Genomic DNA, 17,464 nt, shown 5'->3' with positions numbered 1-17,464 from the left:
ATTCTACTGTAGCATCTCTATGACCAAGGTGAAGTTCTGGTTTACAGGGTGTGTACAGTCAGGCTGTAGAGTGTCTATAAGGCTGGATGTAGGAGCCAGGTGGTCAAAGGCCAGGACAGATGTATAGTCTTTCTCAGATCCACTTGGAAGATACTCTCCAACTAAGTTCTCTCTTGGGTCCATCTAGAATTCCAGGAGAGAAAGGCAGAAGACTGGCTTAGCCTCATTAAGTCGTGCAGGACAAGGCTCACTTGAAAGGAACATGCCTCATGGATGGGAGGCACTGACCAACTATGGCAGATGGTGTAGTCCAGCAAGGTATAATTCAAATTCTGAGGGGTGCAGCAATGAAGGTGAAGTTCAGGGCAAAGCCAAATCCAGTTTGGGCACTGGGGGACTTGAGGCCAATGGGGAATGCCTTTATCTTGCTAGAAGACAGTGATGAGGAATCCAGGTCAAGTGATACTTAGAGGTCAAGGATGTCTGTCTACAGGACACTGGATGAGAACTGAGGGGCAGAACTGGATGGGGCCTGGTAACTGGGATGGGTCCCAAAAAGAGCAAGTCCCCCTAAAGGACAGGTTCTCAAGGCCAAGACCAAAGAAGTCTTGTTAATATATTTAGAGCACAAAGTTGGACAAGCCAGCAGCTGAACAAAACTGGATGTTATCTCAGATCTATTGTTTGGGTTCCTAGAGATGCAGCACATTTATCCAAACAGCATGGATTTTTAGGGCCAACAAGTCTCAGTTACAGTGCTGGGCTCCATTGGTGGGGAGATAGGTCAGGCAAAGATGGGATTGGGTAGGGTGATCTCATATACTCATTTTCACAGAACAGTTCTGGTTTACTCCTGTTGTAGATCAATTAACTCCTTTCATTATTTTAAACACTCCGTTTTACTCTCAAAATGTGTCTGACTTTGGGCTTTATGTGGTCTCCTAGATTAGGGGCCTGACATGGGGCAGCCATACCCAGGGCACAGGAAGCAGATGTTGCACGGTATAGTCATAGATTTTGATGTATTTTCTCTCATGACTATTTATCCCTACATCATTCCCTTCCCCAGGCTTAGGTTCTGAAATCCCAGAAGACACAGAGCCAATGTTTGTTGTGTAACACAGGGGGAAAGAAGGCCAAACAGATTGGTGGTTGAAGGCTGTCTCTACCACTCTCTAGCCACATGGCCTTGGGAAAATCACTTCCTCTATCCGAGCCTCATTTTCATCATATTTGGAACAGAAAGCAATACTCTGAGGGTTAAGGAGGTACATGGTAATACTCTGAGGGTTAAGGAGGAGCACAGGTTTGGGTACACAGAAGGGGCTCAGTCAGTGGCAGATCCCATCCTGACAGCAATAAGTGAGTAGTATGAAGAGTCAGGTTAGATCTTACCCAGCTGGGGGCCAGAACACCTGTAGCGGGGCCAGGAGCCCAGATGCCTACAAGCAGAATGGAGGCCCCTGCCCACATCACACTTCTCAAGAAAGAGGGAGGGAATGGTGCCTGTGTAGTGGTAATTTCCAAAGGATGAACCTTTGGAATCTGGGATTCTTGGGACCTGAAGCTCAACGTTCAAGAGGGGACTGCACATCCATAAATGACTAAGCAGGTAAGGGAGTTTGTCTAATGTGCCAGGCAGTGCTGTGCCAACCGCTTAATGGTTGTCTCATTCAATCCTGGTTGTGGTTCAAATCCCAGTCTTCTCTCTACTAGTAACTCAGGCAAGTCATTTAACCTTTTTAAGCTTCAGTTTCTTAAGCTGTAAAATTTGGATAATAATATGAACTTCACATGTTTTTTCTGAGGACTAAGTGAGATGAAGTGTTTAAGCACCTGACACCATGAACATAGCATGTGATCGAGGGATGGGAGAAGTCATTGTCATCATGATCATGATCATTACTGTTCCTCTTAAGCCAACAGCTGCAAAGTGGTCTACATGGGGCTGGAGTCCAGACCCATGCCCCTCTGGCACCTGTTCCTTCCAGTACACTTCCTGCCTCTCAACTTAGTCTCTTTTCACCTGATACTTGGCCATGATGTATTGTTGGCTTGCATTTGTTGAAATTTTGTGAAAAAATTTTGCATCTGTGTTCATGAAGGATATGGTTCTGTAGTTTTCTTTTCTTGTAATATTTTTGTTTGGCTTTCATATCAGGATGATGCTGGCTTTACAGTAAGTTGGGCACTATTCCCTCCTCTTGTATTTTCTAGAAAAGTTAGTGCAGACTTGGAATTATTCTTTCCTTAAAGGATTGGTGGAATTCACAAGTGAATCCATCTAGTTCTGGAATTTTCTGGGGCGCCTGGGTGGCGCAGTCGGTTAAGCGTCCGACTTCAGCCAGGTCATGATCTCACGGTCCGTGAGTTCGAGCCCCGCGTCAGGCTCTGGGCAGATGGCTCGGAGCCTGGAGCCTGTTTCCGATTCTGTGTCTCCCTCTCTCTCTGCCCCTCCCCCATTCATGCTCTGTCTCTCTCTGTCCCAAAAATAAATAAAAACGTTGAAAAAATAAATAAAATAAAATGGACATGTGGTTATCAGCTTACCTACTTCTTTTCCGATGAGCTTTGGTTCGTTAATGTCTTTCAACAAATCTGTCCATTTTATGTAAGTTATTTAATTTATTGGAATAAAGTTGTTCGCAATGTCTACAGAATCTTTTTAATATCTATGGAGTCTGTACTGGTGTTACCTTTCTCATATATGACGTTGGAAATCTGTGTTTTATCTTCTTTTTCCTGATTAGTCTATCAGACCATTACCAATATTATTCATCTTCTCTAAAAACCAACAAACCAGCTTTTGGTTTTATTGATTTTCTTCATTGTTTTCTGTGTTCTGTTTCATGGGTTTCCTGATCTTTATTATTTCCCCTTTTTTGCTTACTTTGAGTTTAATTTGCTCTTCTTTACTTAGCTGCTTAAGGTAGAAGTCATCGATATGAGATTTCTTAGTTTTTATGGTCATGTTATCAAGTTTACTAATCTTTGTAATCCCATCCAGTGCTTTTCTCATGTAACATATTATCGTCTTCATCTGTAGAAGTTAGATTTATATCTTTCTCATTTCTCCTTAATATGCTCAGTCTTTCCTGTAGCTTTATAAACACATGGAATATAGATATAAGTTAAAACAATTTTTAATGTGTATTGGATTTTGAGAAAGAGACAGAGTGCAAGTGGGGGAGGGACAGAGAGAGGAGGAGACACAGAATCCAAAGCAGGCTCCAGGCTCCAAGCTGTCAGCACAGAGCCAGACATCAGGCTTAAACCCATGAACCATGATATCATGACCTGAGCCAAAGTCAAATGCTTAACCCACTGAGCCACCCAGGTGCCCCTAGATATAACTTTTTAATGTCCGTGACTACTTATTCCATCATCGGTGTTACTTCTCAGTCGGTTTTAACTGCGTGATTTTTCTCATGGTGGTTCATATCTTCTCAGTTCATTACATTCCTGGTAACTTTTTATTGGATGCCAGACATTTTGGGTTTTTTTGTTTGTTTGTTTTTTAATTTTTTTTTTCAACGTTTATTTATTTTTGGGACAGAGAGAGACAGAGCATGAACGGGTGAGGGGCAGAGAGAGAGGGAGACACAGAATCGGAAACAGGCTCCAGGCTCTGAGCCATCAGCCCAGAGCCCGACGCGGGGCTCGAACTCACGGACCGCGAGATCGTGACCTGGCTGAAGTCGGACGCTTAACCGACTGTGCCACCCAGGCGCCCCGATGCCAGACATTTTGAATCTTACCTTACTGAGTGTCAGATATTTTTGAATTCCTGATGAATATTCTCAGGCTGCTTTTCTAGAATGTAGTTAAGTTACTTGTAGACAGTTTGATTCTCTTGAATTTTGGTTTTAAGTTTTGTTGGGCAAGACCAGAGCAGCACTTAGTCCAGCAAATGAGAACAGGAAATATCTCTGGCCCTGAGAGAGCTCTGAGAATGGTTCCATCTAGCCTTTCCATTTGTCTTCCCCCTTCCCCATCCTCTGATGCTTTCTTCACACATATACACTAATCAGTGCTCATCTGAGACTTGCACAGGACCCTATGTAGACCTCCAGAGCTCTCTCTCTTTTTCCTAGTACTCTGCTCTGTGAACTCTAGCCACCTTGGCCTCCATCTCACTCAGTTTGGACAGCTATAACTGAGTAGCATAGACTGGGTGGATTAAACAACAAACATTTATTTCTCACAGTTCTGGAGTCTCAAAGTCTGAGATCAGGGTGCTAGCATGGTTGGGTTCTTGGTGAGAGCCCTCTTGCTGGCTTATAAATAGGTCTTTTCTCCTTGTGTCCTGATATGGTGGACACAAACTATCTCCTGTCTCTTTCTCTTTTAATAGGGCATTACTCTCATCATGAGAGCTCCACCTTCATCACCTAATTACTTCCCAAAGATCCCACCTCCAGATACCATCCTATTGGGGGTTAGGATTTCAACATATGAACTTTGAGAGTACCCAAACATTCAGTCTATGGCAGCCACCCAGACTCTCAACTCTATCTCTTCTGTCCAGGGAAACCATGAGCCTCCTCTATGTCCTCGCTTCCTGTGGCAGCCTGGTAACTTTGTGAGCAGTAAGCTGGGACAACTGCAGGGCTGGACCCATTGCTTTTCCTCTGTCAAAATCACTGTTCTTTGTTGCCTGACGTCCAATGTCTTGGAAAACATTATTTCATGTATTTTGTCTAGGTTTTTAGTTATTACAGGTGGGACAGTAATTCTGGTCTCTGTTACTTCATCTTGATTGGGAATGAAAAGTCTTAAACAGGCGTCTCTTTTTTTTTAATTTTTAAAAAAATGTTTATTTTTGAGAGAGAGAGACAGAGTGTGAGCAAGGGAGGGACAGGGAGAGAGGGAGATACAGAATCTAAAGCAGGCTCCAAGCACCAAGCTGTCAGCCCAGAGCTTGACATGGGATTCAAATTTGCAGACCATTAGATCATGACCTGAGCCAAAGTCAGACACTTAACCAACTGAGCCACCCAGGTGCCCCTAAACTAGTGTCTTTCTACTTTGTAACTAACTCAACTCAACACATTTCTTGTGCCAAGAAACCAATATATTATGGTGATATACAGTTTGGTATCATCTATAATAGAAAAAAAATGGGACTAAAACTACATATCCAACAATAGGTGAATAATTCCTTGACAATAATGGTTACAAAGAATATATGGGTAGATGGTAAAAGGGTTAGCAAATAATATTAAGTTTTTTAAAAGATAGATACTTAATCCATTAGGATTTGCATACAAACCCCAGAAACCCCAACTTACAGTGGTTTAGACATAAAGGAATTTTTTTTCTTCACCAAACAAGAAGTCTTGAGGCAAGACATTACTCATATTAGTTCACAGCTGGATAGTGTTAGTGGGAGAACCCATGTGATTCTCTGAGCCTTTTCCTTACAGTCTCAAGATGACTTGCCCAATTGCAGACATGGCATTTGTATTCATGGCAATAGGAAGGGAGTTTTAGGGGGAGGGGTTGTATCACTGTCATTCTATCCCTTTTGTTAGGAAAAGAAATTTTTTCACAAAAACTCCTCAGCTGAGTTTCCCTTGTGTTGCACTGGACAGGACCAAATTATGTGACTGCACCTCACTAAAAGGGATTCTGGGAAAGGAAGAAATAGCGCTGTCATTTGGGCTTGGACCATTCATGAGGTATTGACTGCCTCAAACAATCATTGGCAGCAAGAATGTGGTTCTGAGAGCGAAGAAGGGGGAAATGGAGAGTCAACCAAGTAGCATCTGTCACAATAAAATTGTATGTAAAGTGTGATATGAATGAGATAAGAAAAAAGAAGACACTATCATTTACACACAGAATAAATTAGAGAGAAACATCTAGAAGCCATTAGTGACATCGAAGAAACTGAATGGTAATTATTTTCTTCTTTCTACCTTTCTATGTCTATGAAATTTCTCTGATGAACATGGGTTACTTTTGTAATTCAGAAAACAGAGAAGACTCTGTCAGGGATTGTTCCAGATATAAAGGAATCCACAGTAGAATGGCCTCTTGACCGAGAACAGGAATCACTATTTCCCACTCAGATTCTACCACCTTGTAGCTCAGAATCTGACTGTGGAAGTCTCAGAATCTGGACTCCTGGAAAGCCTGGGGCCCAAACTGTGGGAATCAGAAAAGCTTAGGGCAGACTCTATCCCCAGAGGAGAGACTTGGGTGGTCCTGGCTTGTGATCCTCCCCCACCCCCAAGCAGTGTATGGTAGAGGCACTTTACGATATGGCAGACCTAGATTGGGATCCCGCTGCCTCCAACTTATCCAATGCCTTGGGTAAGTCATTTCTCTTCTCTGAACTTCAGTGCCCTTGTCGATACAGTGGAAATAACTTGCTTCTTGGAGAATTACATGAAACAATGCCTGTGAAATACTGGGCACACAGGAGGTATTTAATAAATGCTGGCCCCTTTCCCCTTTTCTTTCCCTAGCCCCAGGAGAATGTATGCCTAGCAGAAGCCCCTGCAGAGCCTGCGACCCTCAAAAGTGCTGCTCTGGGGTCTAACGTTCATTAGCCAACCACCTCCCACTGCACATGAGACTGCCCTTCCCCCCTGAGATGCCTCAGCGCTTCCTGCCTCTGGTCTGCCTTGTGCCTGATCACAATACTGGGACCAGCACTGCTTAGGAACACAGCCTGTGTGGTCAGACAAAACTGCGCTCAGTGTCCCAGCTCCACACAGGCTCCTTAATGCTCTGAGTCTCCATTTCTGTATTTGTAAAATGGTGATCATCATGCTGCAAAGGTATCAAATGTCTGGTCCATAATGACTACACAAACCCATACCCAAACAAAACCCAATAGCAGGTATTATTATGATTTAGGGAACACAGCTACATTCTACAGAGAGGAAGCAAGGGCTCTGGGAAGCCAAGTGGCTTGTCCAGGTCACAGTGACTAAGTCTGTCTGACTGCAAATCCCTGGGTCTTCTGTGCACCAGTTGCTTCCCCAGAGGTTGCTCATTGGAGCCCTTAGGTGCTGAGCAGAAGGGTGGGGCCTTCCCTGTGCTGTGAGTGTGAAGCGTCTGCTGGGGGTGCCTCCCCACATTAGAGATGCTGGGAATGACAGGGTTCCAGCTTGGGGAAAATGGGCTGATCAGAGCATGAGGGCTTATCAAGAACAAGGAAGGCAATGCAGACAGCCCCACGTACCCTCACAAGGAAAAGTAGGGCAGGTAAGGGCTAGCACACTGTAACACAAACGGGGGATTCTGGAGGAGAGAGGAGCCTTGGTGAGAGGCAGGAGGGTGGAGGGGCAAAGAGGTATTTAAGAGAACACAACACTGATATCAGAAGTACTTGCTTTTAGTTCAGTACAAGGATTTCCTGAAGGGCAGTCAAGGCTATGTAAGCTTCCTTGAAAGGTAGTGAGCCTCCTGTCCTTGGGAGATTATGAACAGGAGATGGAGCATCCTTTGCCAGGGAGGCTGCAGAGAAAATGTGTGTCCTGGCAGGGATTAAATTCTCCAAGATCGCCTCCAGTCCCAAGGTCTGGTGAATGTCTGAAGTTGTCCAGAGCAGATCGGTGGGGTGTTGTTGAGGGCTCAGGTTGGGACTGGCAATCCAGAGCATATGATAGCAAGACCCAGAGCCTGCTTGCTCTGGACTCCTGCCCAACCCCACCTTCAGGCACCTGTTGAGCTGGGACTGGGATTGCCCTCCCTGGCTGGGAGGGCAAGACCAGGCTTGGGAGTGCCATGGGCTGGGGCAGGGTCTTACTCTGAAGGCGGCATCTGCCAGCAGTGCTTGGGGAGGCTGTATGTTTCTGGCTTCCATGCTCAGTGTGCTCTGGCAAGAGGGGGTGAATGAAGGTGGAAGCCTCCTGGCACAGCTGCCAGGGACCCCTGAGGGCCAACACCTGCTCCCTGAGGCCAGGCTCCAGGTTCCTCTCTGACCTGAAGATTCTGTCTTCACTTTCCATCCCTTTCCAGTCTAGTGATACTCTTTCCTGCCACTGTGGTCCTCTGTCTCCTTGTCTGTCCATCTGTGTACACTGATTCTTCCTGATTTGCTTCTACGTCTCTGTTATGCCCAGTCTGGGTCTCTGGTCTATGCCCTCATCCATTCTTGCTGCCCTTAGATAAGGAGCTGCCACTTCAGACCCCTACTCACACCTGCTCTGTCTTCAGTCTCTCAGGATTCTCTGGATCCCACCAGACTCCCATGGCTCATCCCACCCATCCCCTGGTGCAGCAGACTCCAGGCCCTCAGAGAAGGCCCTCATTACCCTCATGCCCCACAGCAATGCTCTCTCCTCTTTCCATACAGCACGGAGGCTTCTGGAGGCTACTTGATGCAGTAGAAGGAGGACATGTGGGGAAGGGCCAGCTCTGGCATCACCTGCCTGTCTGCTGACCTCTCATCAGGGTGCTCATTCTCCTCCTAAAGCTCGTTGGGAGGATAGAGACCATGGGAAGGAGAGCAGAGGGGATGCATGGGCTCAGGCAGGGTCACTATATGGCTGTGTCACTATGAGCGGAGCAGGCAGCAACATCTTTAGGAGCATGGCTGGCATTGTTGCCTCCCTGCATCTGCTTGCCCTCAAGGGCTGTCTGCCCCAGCTTCACTCACCCTGCTTTCTGGCCATGGTTTCTGCTCTTCCTGTCCCCTTTCCTTTCAGCTTCCACCATGGAGGAGGCAGGAAATGAGAAAGCAAGTGAGAAAATAATTGGTGAGGAGAAAACAGCAGAATCTGTTTCCAGGTGGGTCAGTCCAACTACATTCTTGCCAGAAATGCTCACAGAGGCAGTTATGAGCCCAAGCTATGAACCCAGGCTCTGGAGTCGGCCGAAGCTGTGACTCTGGGCAAGTTGTGTCTCCACTCTCCTCACCTGTAAAATGGGCACAGCAATAGCACCCACTCGCAGGGTGGCTTTTCCTGTTTCCTACGGCAGGTGTCTGTTCTGATCAGAGGGTGCCAATATTTATTATTAAATCTTTCAGCTATCACCCCAGCTACAATGCATGTAAAACATGTATTACAGCGTGTGTCACACAGTGAGTTGCTCAAACAATAACAACACTAATATTTTATTATATTAAATTATTATTCATTATTACACAGTTTTGTACATATATACATATATGACATAATATATATTATTAGTTATTACATTAGTTATTAAATTATATTATTTAAAATAATATTATGGTTTTTATTATTTATTAAGATAAGAGTTGAGAGAAACAATAGAGGTTCATAACACTTGGTGCAAGCTTTCCCAATCTTTTTCCCTCAACCTACTTGTGCCCTGATTTTTCCCAAGGAGATTCGTGAACTCCGGACACAGGTAATTTTCTTCAGATCTCTGATAAACTGGAAAGAAAAGTGTAGGGAGAGAGGCAGTGCCTGTAATCTTTTCTTCTCTTTTTTATTTTTCTGCTTCCCAGGGTCTCTCGGTCTGTAGATCATTCAGCAAGCAATTATTAGGTCTTACTATGCTGGGCTCAATATTAAGTAATGAGATTACAGCGGAAAACCGGAACATTGTGCATTGAGGCTGAGCTGCTCATGGGGCTGTGTCTGACCTGCAGAATTTCCCAGTTTGCTTTGGCTCACGTTGAAGTAGCATAGACTCCAAGGTGACCTGCTGGGTTCCAGGAGTTACTCTGTGACAAGCTCCTACTATGACCTGCGATTTATCTCCTTCCTAGGTCTGCTCTCTGCACATGGCATCTTGGGCCATGGGGATGCTTTCTGCGTCAACCCCTGCAGTGGCCAAAGAGCCCTTCAAAGTGTCAGCCCAGCAACTGCCTTGGAGCCTGGTGATCAAAACAAAGTCTGACTTTGAGGAGTGAAGCCAGGGTATTTGTCTAACTATCTTAGACTTTTCCCAGTAGACAAAGGAGCCACTGAAGGATGGAAGAAGTGGCCGAGTCAGAGTTTTGTTTTAGGAAGAATGCTCTGAGGGCTAGTGTAGGGTATGGGCTGGGCAAGTACCCAGCTGGAGGACAGAGATGAAATCAGGTGAGAGACAGGTGCCAGTGTCTGAACCAGACAGTGGCAATGGGGTAGGAGAGGGTTGGGTAGATGTGAGAGGCATCTTGGAGGTGACAACAATAGAACCTGGAATCAGAAAGGATGTAGAGGGATGGCAAGGGAGCTGAGGAGATTTCCCGAGGTTTCTGACTGGCATGACTTCGTTCACCTTAAAAATGCCATCACTGTGTGTGTGTGTGTGTGTGTGTGTGTGTACGCACTCATGCATGCACACATCTATACCCATACATCAAAACATTAAATTAAGCCCAGCACAAGATTCTCTGCCTTTTGTTTTGCCTTTCCCCCTAAGAATCAAAAACAGAAAACATTTGAGTAAATTGAGGACTCAGATTAGTTTGCTTCTGATTAGCTATGGTTTTGCTACACATAGGAAACCTGATCACTGCTGCAGAATGAGTGATACTCCATTTTCCCCATATATTCCCTCTCTGAGCCTCAGTTTCTCATCTGTGAAGTGGAGATAATGACGTCTATCCTATACATCTCACAGAGTCATCGTGAGGCTCAAAGAGGGAGTGAATGTCAAGCTACATTGTAAGCTACAGCTCAAAATCCAAATTCTATATTTTTGACCCAAATAGTGGAACAGAGGCCAGGCTCAGTCTCATCACGATAGATAATAATGTCTGCCTTTGTTCTTCCTCACATGGGGCTTCTGGTTATAATCACTGAGAGTCAGGCAATTTTTCTTCCCAGGAAAAAAATGTTTTGCCCTCAAGACAGTCAGGGGAAGAATGATGGGGAACCAGGGGTTCAGGGAGCCTGCATTTCTGACCCAAGATCCTGGTTATGGGACAGTATCCTTGGGCACACTTTGCTGGTTTACAGACAGCTCGTTCCAGTTGCCCTCAGCCTCCCTGCATGGATCAACCAGATTAAACACTCTTTAACATAAGACTATTAAAGAGTCAGTCCTTTCATCAACTTTGTGTAAAAAATTAGAAGTAGAAATGGCAGCACATTTTCCCACTATTGGTCCCAAGGTAGAATATTCCCATCTTGGGTCCTTAGGAAACTTCCTCTCAGGAAGAATTTGGCTTACAAGATAGGTATTTTTTTTCCTGTTTTACAGGTGAGGAAACTGAGGCTTAGGAAACAAACTAGCAGCCCAGTGTCACATAGCAAGTAAAGCCAGAGCTAAGATTCAAGCAGAGCCCACTGTCTCTACCTTATTCCTTTTTTCCCTGGGGAAAGAATGTGACTTACAAAAACTCTTTCATGAAAGGTAGAAATTTAATAAAAATAGGCATTTTCCAGCTATCTGACAGCTATTGAATAATGTCTGTGAAGACTCTGGAAAAGTGCTTAGCATATAGGAGGTCCAAAGTGTGTGCAGTCCTTCGGTCAAAGTCAAGAAACCATCTGATGTATTGAATGTATACCAGGCTCTTGTACAGACTGATTCATGGTGCTCCAAAGGAGAATAAGAAGATTAGAGAACAAGTAGGGTTGGTTGGATAAATTGGTGCCAGGAAAGGGAAACACTGACACCATGAAGATTACTCCTGTTCCTAAGAACCAATGATGCACATGACATCACTTTGGTGAGGCTGTCCTTTCCCTGTTCTCTGTGAAGAAGCTGAGGCTCAGGGAAGTTAAGTTGAGAAAGAGCTGAGAGTAAGAAGCTAAAAGAAAGAATGAGATACTGGCTGTTGTGGGGAGAAGTGACAGAAGGTAGGCATCTGGGACAGTGAAAATTGACTGTAGGCTTCAATGATGGTGGGGTACTTCTCAGGAAATTTGCTTGCATAGCTCCAACCTGAATCTCAGTCCTGTGTGTGGAGAACCATCCAGGAATGCAGTTAACATTCACCATGCACCTACCCCATGGTAGGCCTTTTGTGTGGTGCTTTTCATGACAAAATATCACTCCTTGGTATCATATATCATGGATATCATATTCTTGCAGCAAACTTGTAGCAAGGAGACAACTACTCTCTAATTTTGTACTTGAGGAAGTAGTCTCAAGGGGGCAAGGGTGTGGGGTAAAGGACTTGCTCAATGCCATTCACTCAGTCAACTACAGAGCCAGGACTTAGAACTCAGTAAGCCTTCTAACATACCATGGCCTGGGAAGGGGCCAGTGGGTAGTCAGAGAGATGGCCCAGCTCAGGCCAGACTGAAGGCAAAATTAAAGTGGAAAATAAATTAATGTCTTCAATAGGACATCTTCTTCTTCATAGATCTCCTGAGAGTAGTGGCAGTGGCCCAAGAGCAGGTAAAATAGACAGTCATGGTGTCTAATCATAACTGGACACTGACCACTACTACCACAACCCCATCAGTAACTCTCACCTTGGTGCATAGCTTAGCTAGTTCTCTGTTTGAATTGGTTCCTTTCTTTTTCATTTAGAAGTAGAACATGATGCAGGAGACTAACCAGTCCTTTGTGGCTGAATTCATCCTTCTGGGCTTCTCCTTCAACCCCAGCACCACTCCTCTGCTCTTCTCAGCCTTCCTGATCACCTACCTGCTGATTATTCTGGGAAATGGCTTAATCACCATCCTCATCTGCCTGGATTCACACCTCCACACACCTATGTACTTCTTTATTGGCATCCTTTCCATATTGGATGTGGGCTATACCACTACAACTGTGCCTCAGATGTTGGCACATCTAGCCAGCCAGAAGAAGACCATCTCTTTTGCCAGCTGTGTGGCCCAAATGTACATTTTCTTGGTGCTAGGCATCATGGAGTCGTGGCTCTTTGCCATCATGTCTATAGACAGGTATGTGGCCATCTGCCACCCACTCAGGTACAAGGTCATCATGAGCCCATGGTTATGTGGAGTAATGGTCATTTTCTGTGGACTCTGGGGTGTCATTTCTGCTCTTGTCTACACTGTTTTTGCCATGCGTCTGCCATACTGTGGCTCCAACAAGATCAACCACTTCTTCTGTGAAGTTCCTGCAGTCTTAAAGCTGGCTTGCGCAGACACCTCAGTCAATGACCGAGTAGACTTCATTCTTGGCTTTACTGTCATCCTGGTCCCACTCTCCCTCATTCTTGTCATTTATGTCAACATCTTCATTGCCATCTTGAGGATCCGTTCAGCCCAGGGGCGACTGAAGGCCTTCTCCACTTGTGCCTCCCACATCACTGTGGTCACTATGTTCTGTGTGCCAGCCATGGTCATGTACATGAAACCTGGCTCTGAGGCTTCCCTGGAAGAGGACAAGAAGTTGGCCCTGTTCTACAATGTTATCTCTGCTTTCCTCAACCCCATCATCTACAGCCTCCGGAACAAGGACATACAGAGGGCTTTCCTCAAGGTGACAGGCTGGGGCAGGGCCTTCCAGGGAAGGAACAGCTGGGGAACAGAGAAGCAAGACTCATGATGCACAGTCAATGCCCTAAACATTCATTTGCATGACCCAGCAACACCAGGACACACACAGCCCTGGCCCCAAATCTCAACTCTCTACAGCCGGTGGCAGACAGCCCATGATTTAACTGACAGACTAGTCACTGTGACATATCTTCCAGATACATCAGTCTTTCAGCTTCCTTTTGTTTTAAAGTCTCAACAGGTAGCAAAAGAAGGGGCATCCTAAGCCATTAAAGTCTATTATCAAGACAAAAGGAATAAGCTTTGGGGTATGCGCTGTGGCTGAATCTTGAGAAAGTTTCATTACCCTACAGAAACTGCACACAAGGTTTTAGGTTAGCTGGGGGGAAGGGCAAAGGCACTGACATTGGAGGATTCCTGGCCCTAGAAGGAAGAATAAAGTAAATTTCATTGCAGTGACTTGGGGGTGTGGTGTACTTGTTTTGGACATGCAGATTGGAAACAAGCTGGGATCCCTGGAGGCTAACTGCATTTGGTCCCAGTGACCTCCCCCGAGACTTATTTCAGGTCTCTCTGTTCTTCCTTCCCTCCTTACAAGTCAACTGGACTTCTGTCTTTGCCATTTCAGGGCTCCACATATGCTCTTTTTTCTCTCCTCACCCTTAACTCCACCCTACCTCCATCCTATCCCGTTATGCTATTATCTCCTGTTCATCCATCAGATCTTGGCTTAAACTGCGGCTCCTCAAAGAAGTCTTTTATTGAGCTCCCAGAGTGAGCGTTCCAAAGCACCCAGTACCTCTCTTTCATAACAAAGGCATGCGGTTCAACATATGAATTCTCTGCCGGATAGCAACTTCCATGAGGCTGGACCATGAGTATTCAGTTGATCCCTAGGATCTAGTCCCATGCTACCCACATACTGGCCTTCAACAGGTATTTTATGAATGAAGGAATAGACACTTCACAGGAAAAGCCAGAGAGGGAAGACAAAACCAGTAAGTGCTAGAGTTATTGAATTAGGACTAGCAAAATGTAGGAAATAGTGGCAGGTACAAAAAGGAGAGGATATGAAAAGGAGTAACGTTGTTCAGCTACAATCATATGGAAAAAAGTTTGCTTTCATTATTAATAAACATGGATTGAATAAGTGGGATATCATTTTCCACCTATCAAACTAGCAAAATAAGAAAAATGGTGATACTCAATTCTGGGAAGGACATGGCACACTCATTGCTGAAAAGATTATCCTTGGTTCTACCCTTCTAGAGCAGTGCCTTCTACATAGTATGTACTCAATAAATCTGTTATATGGAGAGTATAATACTAATAATCATGCCTCTATGCATTAAACATTTATGTACCAATACAGTTGTGAAAAATTTATATATAAATTAATTCATTTAATAAAAATATATATCATGAACCTTTACAATATTTATATGCTTGAGTCCAGAAATTTCACTCTAGGACTTTGTCCTTAGAACAAAATCAGAAATGTAGACCAAGTTGGATATAAAAATATGTTCATCAGAGAGCTATTGGACACAACTATAAATATGATATATCAACTCTACTGCATGCTATTCAATCAATACCATATATCATGTTTTGAAGCAATATTTAGTTACATTGAAAAGTGTGATATAGGGGCGCCTGGGTGGCGCAGTCGGTTAAGCGTCCGACTTCAGCCAGGTCACGATCTCGCGGTCCGTGAGTTCGAGCCCCGCATCAGGCTCTGGGCTGATGGCTCGGAGCCTGGAGCCTGCTTCCGATTCTGTGTCTCCCTCTCTCTCTGCCCCTCCCCCATTCATGCTCTGTCTCTCTCTGTCCCAAAAATAAATTAATTAAAAACGTTGAAAAAAAAATTTAAAAAAAAAAAAAAGAAAGAAAAGTGTGATATAATGTTAGGTAGAAAAAAGTCAAGTCATAAAGTTATGTATATAAGGTTAATCCAACTTTTATAAAATACTCCTACATTCGTTTATAAAACCCTGAATGGATATATGTTAACATGTTAACACAAGATATCCCCAGGTAGTAAGATAGTAAGTGATTTTTATTTTATTTCTTGCTTTCTCTACTTTATAAAATTTCTACAATCAGTATATATCATCTTTATAGGGGAAAGAAATTAAGATGACTTGAGAAATACTTATCCTGTCAGAGAAAAGAAAGTTAGCTATGACGCTGGCACCATTCATTCATTCATTCATTCATCAAGCGTTCATTGATGCTTACTATCTGGCAAGCCCAGTGCTGGGCCCTGTGGGTGCAGACATGATAATCTAAGTCCCAGTCTAGTGGTGAGAGACAAGTATAAGACAGGGATGCCATAAGGTACTAACTGTGATGTTCCAAGCTCTGAGGAAGTGATGAGGCCATATTTCTGCTGGGTGCTGGAAGCATGAGTAGAAGCTTGATAAATGGAGAAGAGAACAGAGAGCAGGGGCAGGGGATCCCAGACAGAGGACACAAGGTATTGAAAGCCTAGAGACATGGGATTATGAAGAATGGGCAAGATGGCTGGGACCCAGACCCAGGCAGGGGAGAGAAGATATGACAGATAGGGCCTGGCATGCTATGGTAAAGAGCTTCAAGTTTCCCTTCTCGACAAGTATTTACCAAGGACTGTTACCTGGAACTTTGGTCCTGTGAAACATTCTGTGAGGAAAAGGTTTCTTGTCCAAATAACCTCAGAGACACTGATCTCCTCTTCATGCTTCTCAGTGCACAATATAGGATGTTAGACTCTGAGAAGACCAATGGATACATAGACGAACAACTAAACACAGGAAAACACCTATGCTAATTCTACTTAACACAATATTTACCAAACTTGTTGGATCACAGAGCTTTTTCCTCTTGGAACATTTATTAGTCAAAGAAACTAGAATTTTCTAAAAGTGTACTTTAAGAAGTGCTATTGGGGGCACCTGGGTGGCTCAGTCGGTTGAGCATCCAACTTTGGTTCAGGTCATGATCTCGCAGTTTGTGGGTTCGAGCCCTATGTCGGGCTCTGTGCTGACAGCTCAGAGCCTGAAGCCTGCTTCAGATTCTGTCTCCCTCTCTCTCTGCCCATGCCCCACTCACACTCTGTCTCTATCTCCTTCAAAAATAAATAAACATTAAAGAAAAATTTTAAATAAAAAAAGAAGTGCTATTGTATGCATGGATGTATTTGAGGGTGGAAATACAGAAAAATATAAAGCCACTAAAGTATACTTCCAATGTCACCCCTCAGACTTAACTTTCTTAATATCTTTGTGTATTGTTTTATGTCTCCATACACCATTTGTCACAGTTGAGATCACATGTAAATATTATTCTATAGCTTTTCATCATGGCCTATGTGTCTCACACATGTATTTTCCGTAATTTTATTTCATCATGCTTCAGTTTCTGTATTTTCTTTTGACTTGCTTTCCAGTTTACTAGTTTTTCTATTCATCTGGGTCTAGTGTGCTGTGAAACCTAGAAATGTATTTTTAATAACAATTACATTTTTAACTCTAAAATCTTAATTTTAGGGGGTGCCTGGGTGTCTCAGTCGGTTAAGTGTCCAACCCTTGATTTCAGAGGTCAAGCCCCATGTGGATCCTGCTTAGCATTTTCTGTCTCCTTCTTTCTCTGCTCCTCCTCTGCTCACACTCTCTCCCACTCTCTCTCTCAAAAATAAATAAATAAACATTTAATGGGAATTCAAGCTGGTGCAGCCACTCTGGAAAACAGTATGGAGGTTCCTCAAAAAATTAAAAATAGAACTACCTTACCACCCAGCAATTGCACTACTAGGCATTTATCCAAGGGATACAGGTGTGCTGTTTCGAAGGGACACATGCACCCCCATGTTTACAGCAGCACTATCAACAATAGCCAAAGTATGGAAAGAGCCCAAATGTCCATTGATGGATGAATGGATAAAGAAGATGTGGTATATATATACAATGGAGTTTTACTCGGCAATCAAAAAGAATGAAATCTTGCCATTTGCAACTATGTGGCTGGAACTTGAAGGTATTATGCTAAGTGAAATTAGTCAGAGAAAGACAAAAATCATATGACTTCACTCATATGAGGACTTTAAGAGACGAAACAGATGAACATAAGGGAAGAGAAACAAAAAT

At 44.0% G+C, this 17,464-nt stretch overlaps 2 protein-coding genes across 2 annotated transcripts in view; both read left to right on the top strand.

The window, feature by feature from the left end:
• Positions 1–17,464, top strand: part of LOC111561721 (putative olfactory receptor 2B3) — a 109,866-nt gene that overhangs the window by 60,434 nt on the left and 31,968 nt on the right. The window lies entirely within an intron of this gene.
• LOC101101149 (olfactory receptor 2A12-like) lies at positions 12,375–14,980 on the top strand. Its single transcript, XM_019836826.2, has one exon. The coding sequence runs from the start codon at positions 12,409–12,411 to the stop codon at positions 13,384–13,386; it is 978 nt and encodes a 325-aa protein (XP_019692385.2). The 5' UTR covers positions 12,375–12,408; the 3' UTR covers positions 13,387–14,980.

Source organism: Felis catus, chromosome C1, assembly GCF_018350175.1.
Source record: "Felis catus isolate Fca126 chromosome C1, F.catus_Fca126_mat1.0, whole genome shotgun sequence".
NCBI classification, from domain to species: Eukaryota; Metazoa; Chordata; class Mammalia; order Carnivora; family Felidae; genus Felis; species Felis catus.
The sequence above is the reverse complement of the archived record's forward strand: the minus strand, read 5'-3'. Positions and strand labels throughout refer to the sequence as shown.

Coding starts and splice junctions, on each gene's coding strand:
- LOC101101149 (XM_019836826.2), top strand. CDS start 12,409: ATGATGCAGGAGACTAACCAGTCCTTTGTGGCTGAATTCATCCTTCTG.